We start from the raw sequence: 24,280 nt of genomic DNA, 5'->3' as shown, positions 1-24,280 counted from the left end.
TTGAAGTGAGGTTAGATTAGGAAGGTTAAGGTTAGGTTATTATGAACCGACTCATTAATTTATGCTACTTCCAGACTGTTTTTGCACAATTTTTTGCAAACTGCGTAAGCATAACCGCGGATAACACCAGAGCGAACACTCACGGACTGCGTAAGCATTTTTGATATTTTTATTTCATTGTGTTTCACCCACTATTTCAATTGTGCAAAAACAGTCTGGAAGTAGCATAAATTAATGTGTCGGTTCATTATAACCTAACCTTTAACTTACCTAATCTAACCTCACTTCAAAGGACTTAATACAGTCACGAATCCGCATAAAGTCCGACCTATCTTCCTCACATGCCTTTTCTGACATAAAATGCGATTTAAACATTACTTTTAAGGTTGGGTTGGGTTGGGTTAGGTTAGGTTAGATTAGATTAGATTATGTAACATCATTTATTAGTTGCTGATACATTAAATTATGCACTGTGGCACGTTTAGACACAATGGGATTATGTGCTATGGGATTATGCACTATGGCACGTTCATTAACAGACGTTGAGGCATTAGTCAATGGTTCAGGATTGGAATGAGGACGATGATCATGTCGGCAGTGGCCTTGCTTCTATTACTGATATTTTACGTGAATAGATTCTATTTTGTTCTATAATTTATGTAGATGTGATTAATAGTTTATGTATCGTAGTTGATTTATTGTATTTTCTAAACAGCACCAAAGTCCATTTTCTTTTAAAAATCTAGTTATTGCATATTGTAACTCTGATTTGGCTCTCTTGGCGTCGTGTGTGGTTTTGTCTGTTATTATCGAATGTAAACAACTGACAGCTGTTTCCACTCCACAATCCTTCCTCCCCTTTAACCCTCCCAGTGTTACTTGACGAAAATTCGACAAGCAGCACACTTTGTGTAGTGTTACTTGTCGATTTTTCGACACGCAGACATCGTTTACGGCGAAGGCTCTATGACTGACTGAATCGGATTGAACTGGATCGAGTTAGGTATCGTTCTTTCCGTAATATTCTAAGCTTTCTCCAGAGGTCTGTCTCAGCGCTGTACGTTCTCTGAGCCGATCGTAATTAATTGTAGCAGACAGCTGACGTGCGTGTGCGTGTATTTGTAAACAGCTAGGTTACCCTCGGACCGATGACTGATGTGTTTTATTACGTTTATCATTGTTTTAGTGTTAAAAATCAAAAGTAGTGATATACGTGTTGCATTATAAGAAGATTTAAGTGGTTTTGAAGTGCTGGTTGATGATCCTGAAGAAGTAGGTAGTGATATTGATGTAAATTATCAGCCAGATTCCTAGCTATGGTTAGGCTATGCATTCTTAGCTAAACGCTATGTACTGAAATCTGTTTTTTGCCCATAACTTATTTATTTGCAAATCTACTTCCTTAGGTATATTATTATATATTTGTAATCCTCATAAAATTTAGAACAAAGTGGCTATTTTCAAATATTTGTAGGCCTATAATTTATAAAATTTCATTGAGCGCAAACTTATTTTTTTTTTTGAATATTTTCGAAATTATATTTTTTTTACCTAAAATTTTTTTTTTTGAAAAAATGTTCCTTATGTTTTATATATAATATTGAAGCCCATGATTTTCCAAACAAAATGGTATATAGAACATTAGAATTAACATTGTTTTAAGCTTCTCAGATCCGTTAATAAAACCTTGCAAATGCGCCAAAAATAGGTGGACATTAAGGCCTAAACTATGGACACTTGGAGGGTTAAGTGTTAGTCGCCACTAGAACTTGGACTCGTCCATACCACAAATATGTGAATATTACAACAAAACTGAAGCTTAATATTAATTATTTAACTGTACGGTCATTTAGAAATCTCTCCGACAAAAACTTATTGCATTTTTGGATTCAGCGTGAAAAATACTGTAAGTAGACATCAAAAAAGTACATAATATCACGTTGTAGACATACCAAATAATTACCCATGCAATTTTTTCACCATCAGCAAGTTTGGTTGGTTAGGTAAGGTTATGATAGTTTAATTTGATATTGTATTTCAAAATATTGATTAAGGCCTATTAATCAATATTTCCAATTCAGTAGTTTCAATCGATATTAGCATAGCCCAATTAAGAAACTACTCCCTGTTTCTATATAACTCGCGCCAACAAAAAAAACTTAAGTTAAAAATCTATCAAGAACTTAATCATCACAGGCCCATATAGGCTAGGCCTAGCCTGTGCATCTATTTCTGTTGAGTTTTAGCCACTGGAAGGCTTGAAAAGTGCTTGGGCACAACACTTTGATCAGTTCTTTTCGTGCCTTTGTATCCATGTTTAATTAGTGTAGGGCCTAGGGCAGAAATACGAATTAGTCTAGGTTAAATAGGCCTATGCCTAACCTATAAATTAGCCTATCAAGAAATGACCGATATCGAATTATTAGCCTTAATCATGTAACGAATTACACAGTTGGCGTATCAAAACTATCACAAAATCTTACTTAATGCCAAAACCGCATTAACTTAGATTTCACTTAGATGTTACATCCACAATTCAATCGATGTTAGGCCCCTACATGACTCACAAATTTCCAACATGGCGGATTCCAGAATCAGAGACCGGGCCGCCGGCGCCGGGCCGGACCGGGGCCAGATTGGCGCCAGCACTTTTTTTTCAACCCTCCCTTCATCCCCACCACTTCCACAAAAGGGTTCCACCTAGCATGATCAAGTCAGGATTTAGGAGCTTCTACCAAGGTTCATGATGACTCAACGACTCAACTCCGTATTCGTTGCGGTCGCCGGTCGGTAATGGTTGACGTCACACCATCGGCACGGAGCGGTGGTGGGGTTTTTTTCTGATCCACTCACGATCCTTGGAGTTGCACTGGCTGCATAGACGCTTATAGATAAGAGCCGATAACATCAAGGCGGAAAAAACAATAGGAAGTGGGAGTGGGATGGGAAGCGAAATTTGAACTTTCAAAAGATAAAGATAGAATCTCTAAAGTTCAAACGTCATGATAAGAAACTAAACCGATGACAATGAGTTATTTAATCAATTGAGCTCACCCTTGAATTCAATTTCCATGAGTTCTGTTTTCTCAAGCTGTGACTTTATCGCAGGATGGGCCTCTGGTAAGTTGAATTTCTCACCAAATCCCCTTTCCAGGAATAGACTATGTTAGGCTTATGACATAAACAAAATTAGATATTACTAGTCCTTTTTAGGCTACATGAATTATGGATGATCAATTAGTGAATCTTTCGTTGTTTCCATTCATAAGCTGTCTTTTCCATCTCACGGAAGTTAGGCCTACACAAAATCCAATTTCCGAAACAAATTTCCTGGACACAACTTAGGCTAAGATAAGGATGAAAATAAGGGAAAGAAAACATCCAATAACTTAAACAGGTTACTAAAATATTCTAATGATCAATATCATTAGGCTATATTTTTCTTAACTTTAACTTGGCTTTATGCTAGCAACTAAAGTTGTCCAGTCGACCTGGCCTATGCGCTCATGGTTAAGTTACCACCGGGTACACTTCCATATCCGTTGGCACAAACAACCCAATGAAAATATCTATCGATACCTAAGTTATATCGATTATTTGATATATATCGTTTCGTTGGTTAGGTAAGGTTAACCTAGCCTAACTAACCAAACGATAACTTATATCGAATGAAACAATCGAATAATTAATATTACTCATTCGGTTGTTTGTGCCAACAGATATGGAAGTGTACCCTCACCACCTTTGGTTAAGGACAAATCGGGACATTCGCCACTTCTCCTTTAATATTAACATCGACATAAGAACCGTTTATTGCCGTTAAACATGTACATGCAATGGGCAAAGTCACATTCTTAAAATATCTTAGCCTACTTAAAAATAAACAGATGTAGGCTATAGGCCTAGATCTTTCACAGAATGGTAACATTGAATCGTTGAAAGTCATTTTCAAGAAAACTCGTTAACACTATACATAGGGTTTTCCACTAACCAATCTGACAAAACTTTCTCAAATTTACTATTACTAACTTCTTTTGTGCTATGAGGCAGTTTGTTAAACAAATTAATACTAACTTAAAAACATTGAAAGACTTGAGGGTTTTACTTAACTTACAATGTTGCCTATAAATATGATGACTAGGCCTAGATCTTGTGAAATGGTTGTGGATTTGGTTTGACAAAGTGAGGTTATCTAAATTCTTCTTAACATAACATAAATACACAAAAATATATACATTTATCACAGTTAAAATCTTGGTTTGTTTGAACAAGGGCCTAAAGTGCTCATCAGGGTCTACATTAAATAAAATCCTCACAGCCTTTTTCTGGATCACTAAAACTTCACTTATTTTTGAACTATTGCCCCAGTACAAAATAGCATAGAGCAGAACACTATGATAAAAAGCAAAATAACAAGATCTTAAGTAATGACTAGGTAGGCTAAATCTAAGGCGACGCAACATTATAACAACTTTGGAAAGCTTTGAACAAACCTTAGTAACATGAGTATCCCAAACTAACTTAGGATCAAGATGGACACCTAAAAGTTTAACGCTACTGTCATCATCTGCCTCTTTCGGTGCTCTTATGTCTAGAGAGAAAGTTATTCTGTGTCTTATTCAAGTTAAGGAGAAATTTGTTAGCTGCATACCATTCAGTTGCCTCTTTAAGAACTACTTCATTCATGGTGCAACAAATGTCATTAAAATTGTTCTCGCTTCTAAAAAAGGTCGCATCATCAGCAAACATGACAGTACCAGCAGAGACATTATCAGGCTTATGTCGTTAACCATAACCAAAAATAGGAATGGGCCCAGGACCGAGCCCTGCGGTATACCATACTCAACCTGGGTAGCGACTGACATTGAACCCTTAACACTAACTTTTTGTCGCCTATTTGTTAGATAGGATTCAAAATTTTGATTTGAGGACCGACTATCCCATAATACTCAAGTTTTTTTCAATAGTATGTCCCAGTCAACGCAGTCGAAGGCCTTGCTCAGGTCACATAACGAAGCTCGAGTGGCTAAGCCTCGCTCAAAACCCTCAATTACTGAGGAAGCAAGGGCCCCGACCGCGTCGGCCGTTGACATACTAGGCCTAAAGCCAAACTGATCAGAAGAAATTAAACCATTGGATTCAAAGTAATCACTAACCTGAGTTTTTATTACCACTTCCACAACCTTGGCAATTACGGGAACCACAGATATCGGCCTGTAACTGGCTGCCTCCTTTACATCCCCAGATTTATAGATAGGTATGATTTTATGGATAACTCAAATTCGTCTCGGAAGATTCCTTCGCTCAAACAAGAATTAACAAGCAAAGTTAAGGGCAAAATTACAACATCTGCAACATATTTCAAGAGATCATTGGACATATCATATATATCCTTGGTTTTGGATGACTTCAAGCTGGTTAACACTTTCAATGCTCCACTAGGCTCAACATTTTGCCACACAAAGCTCTGCTTTACACTTAGCACTTTATTTCTCAGAAGATCTTCAGCCGTTGTGGTTAATGGAGGGATGGCATTACGTATCTGGGGGATGACCTCCATGAGAAACTTGCTGTAAACCTCTGCAGTAGGTTGACCTCTTTCCCTCGGAGCAGCATGAAGTTCATCTCTCACCACTTGCCATGCAGCCTTGGTCTTGTTCGCAGCAGACTCTATGAAGTTCTCGTTAGATGTCCTTTTGGCATTTTGAATGGCTTGCTTGTACAAGTTTCTTGCTGCTACGTAAGCCCTTCGATCAGTAGCACTCTTGGTATTATTTGCTATTATGTACAGGGACATAACGTAGTTCTTCTTTGCTTCAAGCTGGGGGGTATACCAGATGCCTGATTTACGCTTAGGAGCAGATAAATGATTTGTCGACCTCCTGGGGAAACACCAGCTCATAATACCAATTAATACATTAAAAATTGTAGTACAAATTGTAGTAGTATTTTTGCCATAGAGTAGGCTCTCCCAGTTAATAAGGGCTAACTGTTCTTTGAAAAGTTCCATTTTGTTATAGGTTATAGGTCTCACAATAACATTAGGGCGAGTTGCTTTTTTCTTGTCAACTTCACTGGGAAAGAGCATATCAGTAAGAATGACATGATGATCTGACAAAGGAAGTTTAACAACATTCGCCGAAATCATACACTGTTTCACATTCGTTACAACATTATCTAGGCAAGCAGGTCTTCGAGTAGGTTCCCAGACCGTGCATCGACAACCGACTAATTGAAGCGCATTCTGAAGAAGTGAACAATTACAATCGTTCTTAAGCACATCTACGTTGAACGTCACCACACTTAACAACTTTGGCTTCAAACTTAGTGAAATAACTCAGTGTAGCCTCAAGTTGTTGCAGGAAAATTTTCATGTCACCAGCAGGAGATTTATATAGGGATGATGTTATGTCTTCTCTAAGACTGTTAATAATTCATTTATACCTATTTTACTATCATATGTTTTTCGATTGTTTTTTTGTTTTGTAAACATTCATGAATTAGATTTTGTGTTGAGTTAATATGCGTGCATTTATTAATTATTTTGTAATTAATAAGAGTCATTTTAATTGGCGACGAGTGTGAAAATCAACTAGCCACTGTAAAATTCAACACATTTACTTTTCAAAATTACATTCAATTTCTAGTTTCAAGATACATTAATATTTTATACAGTTCAAACTATAATGGATGCACAACAGTTTACTTTACTTCTAAACACATTCAATGAACAACAAAAAGCACTTGTACGTGAGATGTCAAACATGTTTCAAGCTCAAATTCAAACAATTGTTACCTAGAGTAATAAAGTTATAGAGAGAGTTAAAACTGAAACTCTAGAGTTATAGAGTTGTTATTGGAAAACCTAGAGAAGAAAGCTGTCAATCTACAATGTCAAATGTTGCTACATTCGAAAACTTCAATGCCAAACAAGAAAAGTTTACCAGCTATTTAGAACGTTTTGAAAACTATTATACAATGAAAGGTTTGACTGATAAGAAGAAAATTGCTCAGCTCTTGTGTAATTCTATAGGTAGTGAACATTATCTGCAACAACCTATCTGCATTTTTGGGCCCAGACAAGCCACTCAAATCATTAGATTATGAAACTTTGTTGAATGACTTCAAGAAACTATTGATTCCAAAGAAAAGTGTTGTTGTTGCTCAACATTATTTCTTAAATATCTTTCAAAAAGAAAACCAGTCAATTTCAGAGTTTGTGGCTGACCTCAGACGTGATCTTCAAGAATGTGAATTTGCAGTTGAATGTTCCAACAATGAATGTGGAACATCTGTGTCAATTGCTGATGTTTTCTTGCGGGCACAGTTCATACGAGGATTGGAGGACAATTGGCTTAGGGAACACCTTTTACAATCCGTTTACACAAAGTTTGATGACATTCTAGAGAAAGCTATTGCCCTTGAAGCATCAAAGGTTGAAAGCAAGGAATTTCACCAACATGCATGTTCTAACAACTTTAATATGGACTCGGCTGGAGTGCACAAAATTACAAGATCTTCTAGACGATCCCACCAGTTCTCTAACAATCGCTCATCCAACAAGACATCTCTCAACTGGAAACAACATTCAAATGACAAAAGACCTGACTTCAATGCCCTCGGAATAGAAGGCCTCTGTCTTAGATGTGGAAGTAACAAACACATTGCTGCAAATTGTAACAGACACAAGTATAAACTCCAAAGTGGGGAGTGTTTAAAACGAGGACATGTCTCTGCGGTCTGCATAACTACACTGATGTCAAGGACTAAGAAATCAACATCAAAGTTAAATTCAACCAACAACCTACATTCAGGATCAAATGATGACGATTATTCTAGTGACGACTCTTCTGATTACGGAGTGCACAAAATTGATTCGATCTACCAGAACTTTGATGTCGTAGATTTATTTGAAGTTGGATATGATTCAGACAAGTACATTGTTTCTGTCACTATAAATGGAAGATTACAATGTTTTGAAGTTGACAGTGGGGCTAAATTTTCTCTCCTTGCGAAGAATAACTTTGAACGTCTACATCTGAACGTACCTGTAAAACCATCAAGACTAGCTTTCCGTTCTTACTCTGGAGACATAATCAAACCAGAGGGAAAGGTATCAGTTTCTGTATCATACAAGGGTAAACAGTTCAAAGGTGACCTTCACATCGTCCCTTCAGGTCATGATGCACTTCTAGGGCGCCAATGGATCCGAGGACTGGGTATTGAACTGTGTGAAATTGACGCTGAAATGAACCAACCAGCTACTACCCTTCAATTACAACCAGTAAATTCAGTTGAGGAACTGTTTGAAAAATTTGCGCCAATTTTCGAGCCAAAAATTGGATGCGTTCCAAACTTTACAGTATCATTACATCTTCGATCTTGGAATCACAAAAATGAAACAGCTAGCACGGCGCTATGTTTACTGGCCAAATATTGACAAGGACATTGAGCATCTTGTGAAAGGATGTGAAAATTGTGCACTAACACGGTCAAATCCACCCAAAGCTCCCAACCACCCGTGGGAAATCCCAAAAGAGAACTGGGAAAGAATACACATTGACCACGCAGGACCGTTTCAAGGCTTCAACTTCCTCGTCTGTATTGATGCTAGATCAAAATGGGCGGAGATAAAAGTAATCAAAGATGCACCATCCAGCTCCAATACCATACATCTACTTGAACAGATCTTTGCTACACACGGCTACCCGAATGTTATGGTATCTGACAACGCCTCAATTTTTCAAAGTGATACATTCCAAGCTTATTGCAAATTGCATGGCGTTTTCCAGAAATTCATATCTCCAGGAACATTGAAGAACCGCCTGAAGTCCACAGCTTCGGAAAACATACCAATGGCAATAAAGGTCCAGAAGATCTTAATGCGGTACCGAGCAACTCCTCTAGCATGTGGAAAATCACCCGCTGAACTTTACCTCCGCAGAAAGTTAAGAATGAATACGAATGGATGCCATTTTTCCTAACGTACAAAATCCTTCAACTAGAAATGCTCCTCCTGCACGTTCATTCAATGAGGGGGAGAGAGTTCAGGTTCGCCTCTTCATGAACAACAAGAACGTATGGGAGTTTGGAGAGGTAAATAAAAAGTTGGGAACTCGACACTATCTAGTTTCCCTTGATACGTCAGGCCGACTTATAAAACGACACATTGATCAATTGCGGTCCACTTTGATACCAAAACCAAAGGTTGTTAGGGCTGGACCAATCCACATATTTGATGTTCCACGGGCTTCTAAATGCACCAAAGGAAACACTACGGCTGCTACTCCTTATAATCAATTAGCTAATCCTGAAAGACCGTCAACTCCTGAAAGACCATCAACTGCCGTAAGAACATCGAATCCCGGAGGACCGTCAACTCCCGAAGGACGATCAATTCCCGAAAAACCGCCAACTTCCAAAGCAAACAATTCAGAGGTTCCAGAAGTTCAGGAAACAGAAACAAACAATGGTCATATTCCTGAGAATCAAGAGAGATCAAGGCGACAAAGGCAAATGCCGGGCCGATACAAGGACTTTGTGCTTTCATAATAATACGCTGCAAGTTCAAAATAGTGGGGGAGACTGTTATGTCTTTTCTAAGACTGTTAATAATTCATTTATACCTATTTTACTATCATATATTTTTCGATTGTTTTTTTTGTTTTGTAAACATTCATGAATTAGATTTTGTGTTATTAATTATTTTGTAATTAATAAGAGTCATTTTAGATAATACTATAATCTTAAAGTTAATTAGCTTCACAGCACATATTTCAAAGTGAAGTTCAATACAGAAGGAGGATGTATCCAAAACTTCGAAGTCCGTAGCATTGGAGATATAAATTGCCACACCACCGTGGATAATGCTTGAGCGACAAAAGATGCTCCCCAGGCTATAACCGTCAAGGTTATAAATATCGTAGTTGCTGCCATTAAGCCAATGTTCACTAAAGCACAATACTGAAAAATGTTGCACCTTGAACAGCATGTCCAATTCGTCAATTTTGTTGATTAAATTTTGAATATTACTATAAAATATTGATATTTTGTTTAAATTAGCCTGCTGACCCTCTAGACTAGGGCTCGACTGTTCTGCTAAAGCTGAAGCTAGGCCTACCCCTTCGGACTGGGAAACCCTAAAAAAAACCGACTGGTCCTTGTTTTCAGTACTAACATTATGAAAACTTTCACTATGTTCAGCTTTACCAGCTGGAGTCTTGTATCTCTTGCTCACGAATTTTGAAACAAAAACATAAACAAAAAACATGAAACATAAACACGGTTAAAAGTATCTAAGTCGAGGGAGGCTGGCAACCCTGCCTAAACTAGAAGATTTCAAAATTACTTCTTGGTTAATATCTTAGGTGTTGCATGTAAACCTAACTTACTGTACTTTTGGACGGATTCACATTTTGGCAAAACTTTGATAACTGACTCCATGTATCATTAAAGTTTTAGTTTTACCAATAACCAAACTTAGCCAACCGAAACCAAACTTTCTAAAAACAGTTTTGGAATTTTGTAACATTCGATAATTAGCCTTAATTTGTTGGAGTCTGATATTAATGTTTTGCCCACATTTCTTTGCAAGGTTATTGAAAACACTGAGGATACGCGTCCGGTAACCGGTCGTGGATTAGGTGTCCGGCAGTGACGTCACCGGGTTGTGGGGACCCGGAACGCCATAACCACAACAATACGATGTACAGCCATCTGTGTTCGTGGTGTAGTGGATAGTGCTCGGCTGATATGCATGAAGTCTCTGGTTTGAATCTCATCGTTAACTTCAACTTGTTGTCAAAGATTTTGCTTTGAATGCCATTTTTTCTTAACTGTACATCTTTTGTTAGAATTTTTGGCATTTATAATTTTATTTTATGAACAGATTTTACATGAACAGGAATACTTTACTTACCAAGGGAGTAAACTTATCGCATCCACAGTGCATGCCTATAAATATTCACAATTTTTGACCTCCAAGTAGGTGGATTACAGGACGATGCTACCGGCTCAGTCAACAACACTGGAAGGTGTGTAGGTCTATATGTGATCTAGGCAGCATCCACGAAACCTAGGTAACACTTAAAACTTACTTTTGATACTTGTGCCCTTTATCCTTGAGCGACAAGATGTAGGATGGATTGCATCAAAGGCACAAGCTGACATAGGCTATTTCTGGGGCAAATATTAGGGGGGGCCTTTCCCCCTGAAATAATGGATATGAATAAAAATAGGTACCATAACTTAATATGAATTGTTTATCATGAATCGTGTGCAAAGTCATCGCCTTGGCAGACAGTGATAGTTTGTGCGAGTTCGGGTTGATTCAGTCCAAATCGAGCTTCCGCCCATCACCTGGCTATCTTCTCTTCCAGCGGTGACCACTAGAGACCAGCATATCTACCGGCGACAGGGGAGAGGAGTAATGAAAAGTTCAGTGGTAGCCATTGTTATTGTTTGTTATTTACACCTGTTCGACGTTGTACTGAAATGTTAACGTTTTGCAATTCGCACAAAAGAATACTTATGCAGTAGTTGAAACTCCTCTGAATATGATAATCACAATCGCGTATTTGACTCCTTAGGTTCGGATAAGTCTTTACAAATGGAATGACACACTGTTACATCAAGACCAATGTTTTTTTGATTTATTCGAGATATTTTCTCTATTTGGCTTGAATAGATATATTGTTATAATTTAATGAAACAATTTAATGATACAGAGTAATCTTGGTGAAGTAAAGGTCACATTTAGCGCAAATTACAGTAGCAAAACTGAGATAAAGTCATGGCGTGTCTACTTGAAATGACTTAAATTAATCTAACCTTAAAATAATCTCGACCCCCCCCCCAAAAAAAAAAAAAATACCGCCACTGTATCTGATTAGTTCTGAGGATATCCCAATCAAGAGTGTCGAATGCTTTCTGTAGATCAAGGAGGATTCTAGAGCATTTTTCTTTCTTCCCAGATATCGGTGATATGAGTGACTAGTTTTGAGGTTGTAGTAGTGGTGCTGAGGGTCTTCCTGAAGCCATGTTGGCATACGGAGAGGAGGTTGTTGGACTCCAGGTGCGTGATAATTTGGTTGTATATTGCTCTCTCTAGAAGTTTGGAGATAACCGGCAGATTAGAAATGGGCCTGTAATTGTTTGGGTCTCTAGCTTCACCTTTCTTATATATCGGATAAATTTTAGCCATTTTAAGTTTTTTTGGGAATTTTGGCCTGTAATATTGACTCATTTATTCTAATTGATTTCCTAAATTCTTCCTGGCAAAACTTCAACATTTTGCCTGTTATTGTGTCAAAGCCTGATGAATTATTTGCCTTTAGGCTCTTGAAGAGATTGTCCAGTTCTTTTTCAATTATGGGCTGAAAGGAATGCAATGCTGGTATTTCATTGGTGTGGTCAGGTATTTGTGTTACATCTGAAGTTCTATCCAGGTTTGGAGTGGAGAGGGCAAATTGTTTGTTAAAAATATTACGGATGTGGTAATGATTGGAGATGGTTTCGTTGTCAATATAAAGGGTAATGTTGATCTTTCTTGCAGTTGTTTTATTGGGTTTTGTATTGATGATATTCCAGATTTTTTTGCTCTTATTATCAGCATTATGTATTCTGTTTTGATTTTGCATTTTTCTATTATTTATGATATCACGAACATATTCTGCCTTGTGCTGTAAAAAAATTACTTTATCCTGGATCAGACCAGTGAGTTGGTATCTATCCTGCGCCTCTTGTAGATTGTCTCTTAGCGTGTAGGTGATGTCATTCCAAAATACTGTAGGCCTATTATTCCTTATTGTTGTTGACATCTTCTTTAGTGTCTTAGGCATGGTGTAACCAATAATAAGTTGAAAAGTTGTTAGAAAATTGTTGTAGGTGTTGTCTATTGTTGTTTCCTTTGTCATACTGCTCTAATCAGTCTTGTGCAATTTATTTTTTAGTCTATTTAAATTTTGTTTTGAATAACTTCGTACAGATTTGTATGTAGCACCAGAGTATTCCAATTTACTATTAATTTCACAGGTTAGTAGGTGATGGTTTGATATCATGTTGTTATGCGCGTTTACTTTGATGTCCGCTCTTTGGATATTTGTTTAGCATCGTTCAATGCTAGTGACTGTAGTAGGCGTGACTCGTGTGGCTAAAAGGGGATAGGCATAGCATCCATGTTGAAGTAATAAGTTGTTGAGTTCTTTTACGTGTGGGTTGGCAGCTCTCAGAATATTAAAATTGGTGTCACCTTTTAAGATGACAATTTTGCTTCTAGTTTTACTATAAGAATGCAGAACATTTTCAAGTTTGTTGAGGAAGCTATCAGTGCTTGAGGCAGGGGATCTGTAGGTGCCTAATAGGATAATATTGTTCTTTTTTATTTTTATTTTGATTGCAATTGTTTCAAATTCCAATTCAGTTGGCCGGCAGAGACCCAGCTCGAATAAGTTTAAGTCTTCTATTTCAGTCCTAAGGTTATTCTTTCTAAATAGCGCTATACTCCCCCCCATATATATTGGGTTCGACAGAAGCTGGCACACAAAGTGTAGCCTCTAATATTTTAATTTACAACAGTTATTTCATCAGCTTTCAGTCCATGCTCCGATATGATTAGATCAGGTGCATGCGTATGGAGCTCAACCATTAGACTGTCAATTTTGTTTAGGAGACCTCTTTGTATGTTTAAATGTAATATTTTGAGATTGTCTGTTGTTTGGGTCTATTCTGGTTTTCTATTGTAATAGGGTGGTGGTGGGGTAGTGGACTGTTGGTTTGGTAACCACGCCAAGAGAAGAGGTTCCACGTGGGTTCTGTGGATGTCCAGATCTCCCCTTGTCTCCGTTGTCAGACGACCTTGTGGTTGATCACTGGTCCTCGATGACGACCGCCATGGAACCTCTTCTCTCTGCGTGGATTGAGTTGGTGAAGTCGTTTAGCCTTGGATGTATCATTAGGTGGCAGATTGTACAGATCCTAAGATAATAAAGGGGACCTACTCGATCCGGCCCCGTCCTAAGCCTATGAAATCTTCTTCCACACTGTTCAAATCTTTTTCCTCTTGTCCCCTCCTTTTCTGATATACCATAATTCAAATGAAACCCGTCTACAGTGTCCAATCACAGTTGATCCATTTGGCCCTCTATGCTATGATTGGCTGCCACTTTGATCAGCAGTTCACTGTATTGTTGTCTGCTCGTCGGGACCTTGAATTTGACACTTCCCATCGGGACCTTGAATATGACACTTCCTGTCTACTGGCAGTGCCATTCTACATGTCCCTTGTAATTTAAGTTAATACGAGGTGTTAGCCGGTCCTACGTACGGGAATTCAGTAGTCAGTTAAAAGCGTGTACAATTCAGATCAGCTAGTTTACACTTATAAAGACAAAGTTTCTTGCAGTTTTAATGTGAAAAATCATCTTTAAACAAATGTTGTGTGACCAAATATGTTTTTATTCCATCATAGGCCTATACGATATGCATTTTAAATCCGATAATTAAAAAAAAAAAAAAAACAGCAATTCTGCAATTTTTACGATGTGAAAAGCGTTGAAGTGAGATTTTCAGCCGATTCGCACAGACGCACACTGATTATAAGTAGCCTACAGCAGAGAGAGTAATAGCTTTGACTATTAATACAACATTTCTTTATCTTATACAACTTCTGTATCCAATAGTCAATGGTAATAGTCAAATGAGAAGTGTATATAGTCAACGATACCACCTTCCATAGCATACCTGCCTCTTCCATAAATATTATCACCACAATACAACTACTATACACAATTTCCAGTAGGTCTGAATAGAAACGACCTAAAATAAAACGATAATATCCAATAAAATTCATAGTACACATAATTTAACTTTGGTTTCCTAACATCAAAACTAATCGTCACACCTATCCTTTATATCAATTTCACTGCATTAATTGCTAAATAAATAAGTGTAAACAAAGAAAAGTAAAAACAATAACAGTTTGTTTTGAAACAGCTGTTTGGTTCAAATAACATTCATTTGAAAAAAAGAACTGGTCACATGTAGCAGGAATATAAAAAGTAAACACGCTAGTAAAGCTAATGACGTAATTGTCCATGTTTATTATCCATACCGTTATCAGTTCTATCCTTGATAATTACCCACCCTCATTGAATAAATGTACATCGTAATTTCCCATATTAGTTAATTTAAACTACAATATATTCATAGTTTAAATAAAAGTGATATTTTCACGTTTGGGGGCGCTGATATAGGCACCCCCAAACGTAACGACAACTGAACACGATTTCATAAAAGGATGGTTTGTCTAATTGCAGTATCCTAGGTCAATGTTGACGTTGTGTTCAATCTATGTCATCCATTTGTTTATCTTTGTATAAAACCCGGCTGAGGTTGTGGTGGTAATTTAAAATCGTGATTCCGGATTATTCTTGATCTTCTTTTTATGACATCAATATTTCCGGGCATAATCCAAACAAAGTTAAAGCAGACAAACATGAATTGTAAACAAAAAGCTACAATGAAGAATTTAAAACATGTAATTTTTTTTATTTTTCTATTCTTTCCTTGAAAAGTGGAGCAGTAAAATAATTTGCATTTATCCTTTTTTATTAAGGCTCGTGTACAGAGCCTCGATTTGTACTGTGGTTTAATTAATTTTGGTCTAAACTATTTTAAACTGTGGTCTAATTATCTCTACTAATCTTACTTATTTCCTATAATCAATAACAAAATAAGAGTAAATAAAATAACCTCATAGTTCCATAGCTTATATTTAACCAGCTGTTAGTTAAAACAAATTATATTGCTCTAAAACAAATCGAAGATTACAAAGATTGCTTTAAAAAATAATTTGAACATCCTAGTATTTTACTATGTATATATTAAATATTATATGTGTAATTATAAAAAAATACATGTGTATATTTAATTAATCTGTCATCCTCTTACAGAAGAATTGAACGTATCAATGTTTAGCATTACACATAGTATAAATAAGTCAACCCTAAGTATGTCTTTACATTTTTATCCAAATGCTGAATTTGTGACACAAAAGCTGAATGTTTACAGCTGTTATGTTAAGCAAATTATTTTATGCCAAAAGCTAGTTTAGAATCTTAGCTTCGGCTGCTAGACTTAAAAAAAAATTAAAACTTAATTTCTAAAAAAACTGGGACCCTAAACTAAAATTATAACTTCGACATTCCCTAGTTCTCCAAATTATCTTTCTTTCAACACAAAAATCATGAAAATCCGTCGAGTGGTTGATTCAAAATCGTGAAATAAAAAAACACTGTTTCGTTTTAATATTATAGATTTGATTTGCTTGGAATTAATATAAAAGTTTGAAATGGTCCTAATACGAATTTTACAAAATATGAATGAAATATATGAGTAGGCCCTACAAGGAAAGTATAAATATTTTTACACATGACCTCACTTCCAAAAAGTTCTGAAACATGTAGTCAGGGATTTGAAGATGCCCTAACTGTGTCTCTGCAAGGCTTTCGTCTGATCAGCATTACCATGTAAAGTGGTTTTCATTTTGTTGCTCAACAGTCATTTTGAATCCAACAAAGGCACAAAACAGCCTCACAATGTATTCTACACTCATCCTGCATTCCCATTTACAACAATACACGCTGTATACAGCAAGAAGTGTGTTTCTGAAGTAATAAGTGTAGAATAGTATGAATGACATCACTTTTACTAATTTTTATTTTCTTCCCAGGAATACTTGCTCTTGTAGTTGGACATCCTTTAGACACTATAAAAGTGTGGTCACAGACATTACCTGAGAAATCAAGTACTATGAAAATTGTTTCAACTATATACAAACATGAAGGAGTAAGTGATATTGAAGAATATTCTTATAGAGCTTATGCAAATTTGTAATAAATCATTGTATGATTTCAAATTCAACTCATTTCTTGATTCAACCGTTTTGTGCAACCAAGAGTCAAAAATTGTCTTGACAATACAATAAAAATTGCAACAAGATTCACAAAAATAGAACTGTCATTTACAATAATTATTAAAATCTAGTTCAAATCAAGAGAATGACTTTACCTTGATATTAATTTGAACAGTAGCAGCTAAGTTTGAAAAAAAAATGACTGCGGAAATTTCATTGTGCATGTTTACTATAAAATGTTTTAAAAGCATTTGACATAAAATTATTAAGTGTGTTCTCGGCTAAATAAAAGTAGATAGGTACTCAATGTTAATCGTGAAAATTGCTTTCTTATACAATATAAGAATAGCTAGAGTACTGTACTTACCTACCAAGCAAAGTGACATTTATTTATTGTACTCAGGAACTCAGACCACGTTAAAGTGGTTCAATGAAAGTTAGACATATCATATTTCTGTGGAATACATGATAATGCCAATTATTGTTATGAAATCCACAAAAAAATAAGTTTCTTTGTCAGAACTTCTATAGTGCCATTTTCTTGGGCTATTATAATATACAAATTAAAAGCTTTATATAAATTTATGTTATGGAATCTCTAATTCCAACACAATGTTGATACAATTCTTTTACCAGGTTAAAGGCTATTACAAAGGGATGATGTTTCCACTACTGTCGGCAGGGGCATTAAACTCAATTTTTTTTGGAGTGTATGGGAATACATTGCGAGAACTACAAAGTCTGCGTGGAGTGGAGCAAACAATGAGCTGGTTCCAGGAGAGACCCTACCCTCAGTGGTATTGGGATATCATGTATGCTGGCTGTCTCGGAGGCTTTGCCTGCTCCGTTGTCAACTGTCCTGTTGAACTCATCAAAACACAAATGCAGACTCAGACAGGTAAACAATCATTAGAGATTTTATGGTTTCTATAACAGAGAGCTTGCAATATTAAAGCCATATTTGCTGGACCGCAAACAAATAGTAGAGGTAGATGACATACGTTCTCAAGTTGCTTGTGTGAATTAAGCTAAAGGAGAACAATGTAGCAAAGGTTTTATTGATGTCAACATGCGTGAATAAAAATCTTCAAAAATTGCAAGGTTACAGTGATATGACAAGCTTACAATGTTATTGCATTTTAACGTATATTTAGAGAACCCTTAAACAATTTATCAATCATACAAGTTTTGAACATTCGTGACTTTTTGTCATGTTGTTGACTTTTCTGATTTCGGAATTTTTATCGCTTTAGATATCCACAAAGTTTGTGTCTGGATTTCTAGTTTCATGCGATATTGCGATATTTACGAACTCACGGTGAGGAATGTGTGGTTTGTCAACTGCTAACCATTCTTGCTACTTGAGCTATTTTAGAAATAGCAATAAACATAGTTAGTAGAAAGAAAATTTATCTAAACAGATCATCATTTGTTTTCAGACTACGTATTATTTTGTCACATTATTGGTATTTTGTAAGTGCCGTTTGCAATAGAGCTTTGAAGAAAACTTTTTCAATAGCATACAAAAGATAGATTTGGATTGTTTTGTATATCAAATCTTTCAACTAATGACTTTATAAAATAAATATATAAGTAAGAACACATAGTTTTATCAAAATGCGGAACCTTAGGTATAAATAAATTAAAGAGGTTATCTTTACCACGTAAAATAAAAACAATATTTAGATTGGAAATTGGAAGTCAGTCACACTCTCGCAATCACATGAAAGTGGATCTGACCCGAGTGACCCGGCACCCCAATAACTGGAATGGTCTGTTTTTTAAAGGAAAATCTAAGAAATTTCAAATGAAGTCCATTTGGAAAAACGTGTGCGGTGTTTACGGGACATCCTTCTATTCTATTCGCTCATATTTCTTTTACCTTTCCAAGTACTGACTCTTCCAAGTAGGTAAACTTTTCTTGTTTGGCATTGTAGTTTTCGAATGTAGCTACTTTTGACATTGTAGACTGAGAGCGCTCTTCTCTGGTCTTTCAAATTGATGTAACAATCGTTTGAATTTGAGCTTGAAATACGTTTGACATCTGCATCTCATTTTTTCGGCGCGTGAGCATTCCATGCCCTAAGTTTCCGCATGCTATGGGAAGAAGCCAGTATATTGGTCGACACCTGTGATCGCAGAACTCCGAAGGCGTTTCTTTGGGCTCCGACAAGCAGAGCTGGGAGCCAGAAACCAGCCTGAAGCTAATGCCAGATCGGCAGAGCACAAGGCCGTAAGCAAGACCTCCCTGACATGTAGTGTTGGAGCTGCCTCCAGGTGCATGGTGATCTTGGCGAGTGCCCTTTCATCTCTGTCCTGATCCACAGTTAGCGGGTTGGGTCTGTAGTAGTCCTTCGTGGTTCGATGCAATTTCACAATCCATCATACTTAAGAGCCATCTTCATATCAAATTTCCAACTTGCATAGTTGGCTGACCCTTTTAACTTAGAATTCCAGGGGCTGATGTGGAGTATACAACTTTGTCTCCCATCATAGTAATTAATAGTAAATTAAGTGTTCATTCAATGAAATTTACTATTTTTTAAACACTTCCCTTAAAATTTTTCAAAATATGCCACAGAGAACATGTATTACAATAAAAGCGAAACTGGTCCAATAACCACTTGTTTATAATTGATTCTTTTATGATAATTAGGAATAAAATGGCAACACAGTGTGTTTCTAAAGTCATAGTAAAAGTATGTTTATTTACAACAAAAAAATTAACATGGCAAACACATGACATACAATATCATACATGGCAGCGGTTATAAACTTAAGACCAAGAAGGCAATGAGGTACTACAGAGCTACAGACTACACCTGTGGTCCAATTTTGATGAAATTTGGTATGTAGGTTAGGTACTAATCTATGGTATCCCCAGGCTTTTTTTTCATTTTTTGAAATTTTGATTTTTAATGGTGATTTTTCCATAAAACCTCATAAAATAACTGAAAAATCAGATTTTCTAAAAAACGGCCTGAACAATTTTGATAAAAATTTAATATGTTGTAGCCTCTAAATTATGAACGAAATGGTAGAACTCCCATTCCTGTAAAAAGTACGGTTCAAAAGTTATTATAAATTATGCTATTTTCCTATTTAGAAAAATAAACCATAAAATAAGAAAAAAAATTGTATTTTTGAATAAAAAGCCGGTTTTGATTGAAATTATTTTGTTTGTGATAGTACTTATAATTCTTAACAACATAGTGCAATCCCCATTGCTGTAAAAATTAGGGTTCAAAAGTTATTATAAAACTTTGTTATTCTCCCATACAAACCTATGAAAAAAGGATTATAATAAAACCGATTCTGATTGAAATTTGTTTGTATATCGTCCTTAAAATTCTAAAGAAAATAGTGCAGCACCCCCCCAAATTGCTGATACCATTTATTTTGTATAACTCATTTGATTTAGAACAAAGAGAAGTGAAGGTGTTTGAACGATCGCACAAGTTCAGGAATCCTTGGGAATGTTTTGTCTACCAATATAAAATGAAAGGCATCCCTGGTGTCTACAAGGGCTGGATACCTCTGCTTTGGCGGTGAGAAATTAACTAACTTTTGTATTTTTAATGATGTTTTTTTGTTTTAGTCATTCAGTTTTTATGTAACTCAAACATATATTTGTTTATAAGCCTATTAAACCTTAAACTCAAACTTACCACAGAAATGCTTAAAAGTCTGAGTTAGTTCCTCTCGTAAGTTCTGTATTTAAAGTTGATAGTTATTTATCACTTTATCCTCTCTAGTTGGCTACAATGTTTTTCTTAGTCCTAAATAATTATTTGCTAAGATGTTCACTACACCCAAACTGTCTCCTGACCCTTCGTCTACCTGGGACAGGCCCGGGCCATAAACCCTCCCTCTGCGACCCACAGCTGAATTAAAAATACAATATGTTGAGGTGCATGGGATTGATAGCTAGTTTAAGTAATTTAAAAGAATTTACTTTCCTTATAATCTTTTTTGACATTTTCCCCATGCCAATTGCTTGATTCTGCAGATGGTGGTAAAAGAAGTTGTGATTTTCTGAGTATATAGTAATGTTTGGTTTAAGTCTATATGCTTGTGCTTTTACCTGCATGCTGTTGGGTTCAATGTCCAAGGGAGGTTCCTGCTTGTGGACTTTATATGCTGTCATACAAAGGGTTCCTCTGCCTCCACTCCAGATCCAACCATTTGGAAGTTTGTAGTCAAGCTTTGGGTGGAGCTGTAGCAGGTACAAACTGTTGATTTAGTTTAAAATTAAATTTAAAATGCTTTTGTAATTATTTTAGTCAAAATCATTCAGTGGGGTTCTTTATGTTTGTCAACAGTCAAAAATGTGTAAAATTTCCAATATTAATAGTTTAAACACTATCCAGAATCCTATCTGGTCAAGTGTTACAGTTACAACTTAATATCTATATAATAAATAATATTTTAAAATGCAATAAAAATATGACAAATCCAATCAACTTAATATCTTCCAAAAGCCACCCACACTGGATGGTTTGTTGCCAGTATATGTTGAGGTATTGAGGTGCAATACATGTTGACCTTGTTGGTTGTAGTGATGTAGGATCGTACGGAGTGTACATGGTTGTTTACGTCGACACTTGCAGACGACTTGCCAATGATCAGAGCTGGTGTGTCATGATGGCTGGAGCTAATGCAGGTACTGAAATACGAGGCATGTTTTTGAATTAAGTACTGTTTTTAAATTTCTCCGTTCCAGCGCTGCAATTGGCATTTTGGACGTTTGTGCTGTGTATGTTCATCTATTGGTAAGCCTGCAACGGAAATTCAGGAACAATCGGCCGTGCTTACATCCGGTTTCGAGCATTCAAAATGGTGCCGCCAATTCAATTGAGACTGCTGCCGACTGTGAAGTACACGCTATAATTAGATTTTTAAGTGCAAAAAGTGTGAAAGCCATTGTAAATCATCGACAGATTAGTGAAGTGTAGGGCGAGAACATTATGAGTGACATAATGGTACGCAAGTGGGTTACGACATTTAAATACGGCCCCACCAACGTTCATGATGAGCAACGCACTGAGTACTGGGGAAAGTAATGACGCCGCGCAGTGCGTTGCTCATCATGAACGTTGGTGGGGCCTGCAAATATAATACTGTACTGCAAAAATTGCCATGATACCAATGGTTTTAGTAATACCAGTTCTGGTTTATAGGTTCTTATTAAGGGATAATTTTGTCACAATCATCTGAGATGTTCATGATAGTGCCTCGATCTTTGATTATAGTCTTGATAATTGCTTGTTACTCAAAATGTATGATCTCTGAAGCTAATACATACTGTTTGTTTAGCTAGGGGGTGTTTTTACTGGGAAACAAACAAGACATGCATTGCAACACTACATAATTAGTTGTAATGAGTGTATTAAAATAAATTCTAATTTTAATGTTGTTTAATAGACTCACATCACGCACATTTTTTATCATTCATTAGTAGTTTTACTCAAATTTTAACTGCAATGATCCCTATAATAAGATAAACCTACCATCATAAACAACATACTTTATATTAGGGAAAAAATGTATTTAGTGTAGACTCAGATTTAAATGTAACTCAGACTAAACTATAAATGAGCCGTAGGGATCTATTTAAAACAGAAAATAACCAACAACTGACATTTGAAAAAGCTAAAATCAAATAGAAACCAAACGATCAAAACTGCAATGGACACTCCACTAATACTTAAGGTTTAAAAATCTACTGACTCATCCCATAATTTTGATTTTGTACTACAGCAGAACTTCGATAGTTCAACACTTTGTGGACTTAAGGGGTGTCGAACTATTAACATGTGACTGCGCGCGCCGACTTTAGTCGGCGTCGCCAGAGCTCTCAGGTGGCGCGCGCCGACAAAAGTCGGCACCAGACCAACAGAAATATATTGAGTCAGTGTGAGCTTAGCCTCAGACGGAGACGTTATAATCGTTGCCAGCCTGCCAGCTTAGAATACGAGCTTTACTTTGGTGTAGGTTGGTACTAAAATTTCCCGTAAAATCCTGTCTGGCAATGCTTTTGTCCCGGTTTTGGGGATTTTTTCTCTTCAACCCACATTACAAAGACACTGGATACGGATCCGTGCAGTGCTGCTACCTTTGGGTGTTTCAGTGAACTACATCCACTCTCAGGGTAACGCAGCACAGTCACCACTGCTCTTTTGTGATTCGTCAGACTAAAATATTTGAATGCCAATTGCGTTCACTGATTCGGTTGCGCGCCGGGGCTTCGCCCGCCACTGGGGAGCGCCTGTAAAGTCGGCGCGTCAACTATAAAAAACGTCAACGTGTTAAAATGTCAAACTATAGGGAGTAAATGGAGTTTAATATACAGGAAAGTAAAAATACAAGTTTTATATAGAAATCACCCAAATTCATTAAATACTAAAAAGCTTAACAATTTCACTGTTCGTTAGTCTCAAGTCAACAATAAATGACAAATTAACACTTTCGCTACGGGCGTTGTATTTCTACAACGTGCCTACCGCGCGCCAGGAGCTAGCGTTGTAAAAGTATAACGCTGTGTCGTTGTTAGTAAAAGGGACCAGTGTGAGACTAGCAGTCGAGCGATGTACTAGCAGCTTTTATCGCTCCCGTAGCTAAGAATGCGAGCTTTATTTTAGTTTAGGTTGGTAGTAAAATTTCCCGTGAAATCCCGCCTGGCAATGCTTTTGTCCCAGTTTCGGGGATTTTCTCTAATCGAGCCATGTTACAAAGACTCTCAGGTTATTGATCCAGGCAGTGCTGCTACCTTTGGTCGTTTCAGTGAACTACGTCCACTCTCGAAGTGACACAGTACACTCACCACTGCTCTTTGGTGATTCATCTTACTGATATATTTCAATGCCAATAGCGATCGCTGATTCAGTAGCCCACCGGGGCTCTGCCCAGGCCTCGCCACAGTTTAGGAGCACCCATGTAAATATTTTTAGCAGCGAACGTGTTAATGTTCAAGTCAACTTACATCACAATAGTAACCATTAAATATCACTTCTTTGATCTTTGATTGTTTTTCACTCTGATAACTGGAAAGAACTAGTCCCGGTCATTGACCGGCGTACGTGTCAACACAAAATATCGATCGCTAATGTTTAGACGGGTAGCCTCAGCCCGTGTCGAACTACAAGGAGTGTCGAACTATCGAGTGTCGAACTATTGAAGGTAGGTAACATTTATTTATACAAACAAAATCTATGTTTTACATTCATAGGGCAATCAAATTTTACCATGTTTACAAGCACTATCCATGTGAAGCATGTTTGTCCGGTACATCAAGGGGGGAGAACCCTGCTAACATGGTGGCAGAACTTTCCTTATTCAACAATATGCAACCAGCCACTGGCACTAGGA

General features: G+C 36.8%; 1 protein-coding gene across 2 annotated transcripts in view; it reads left to right on the top strand.

The window, feature by feature from the left end:
• Nucleotides 1–2,893: 2,893 nt before the first annotated feature.
• The window catches only part of LOC128987753 (solute carrier family 25 member 45), a 36,428-nt gene continuing 15,041 nt past the window's right edge, over nucleotides 2,894–24,280 (top strand). Inside the window, exons 1-5 of one of the 2 annotated variants that reach the window (XM_054408763.1) lie at nucleotides 2,905–3,120; nucleotides 16,730–16,845; nucleotides 17,549–17,810; nucleotides 20,334–20,460; nucleotides 21,472–21,575. In XM_054408763.1, coding sequence (XP_054264738.1) covers nucleotides 3,072–3,120; nucleotides 16,730–16,845; nucleotides 17,549–17,810; nucleotides 20,334–20,460; nucleotides 21,472–21,575 — 658 coding nt within the window. In that variant the 5' untranslated portion in view covers nucleotides 2,905–3,071. Of the gene's footprint in view, nucleotides 3,121–16,729; nucleotides 16,846–17,548; nucleotides 17,811–20,333; nucleotides 20,461–21,471; nucleotides 21,576–24,280 lie in introns of both variants that reach the window. The other variant, XM_054408764.1, reaches the window with a different exon arrangement.

This window comes from Macrosteles quadrilineatus, unplaced genomic scaffold (genome assembly GCF_028750875.1).
Source record: "Macrosteles quadrilineatus isolate MER2022 unplaced genomic scaffold, UCM_ALF_1.0 Scaffold_2__2_contigs__length_208266976, whole genome shotgun sequence".
Classification (NCBI taxonomy): domain Eukaryota; kingdom Metazoa; phylum Arthropoda; class Insecta; order Hemiptera; family Cicadellidae; genus Macrosteles; species Macrosteles quadrilineatus.
The sequence above is the reverse complement of the archived record's forward strand: the minus strand, read 5'-3'. Positions and strand labels throughout refer to the sequence as shown.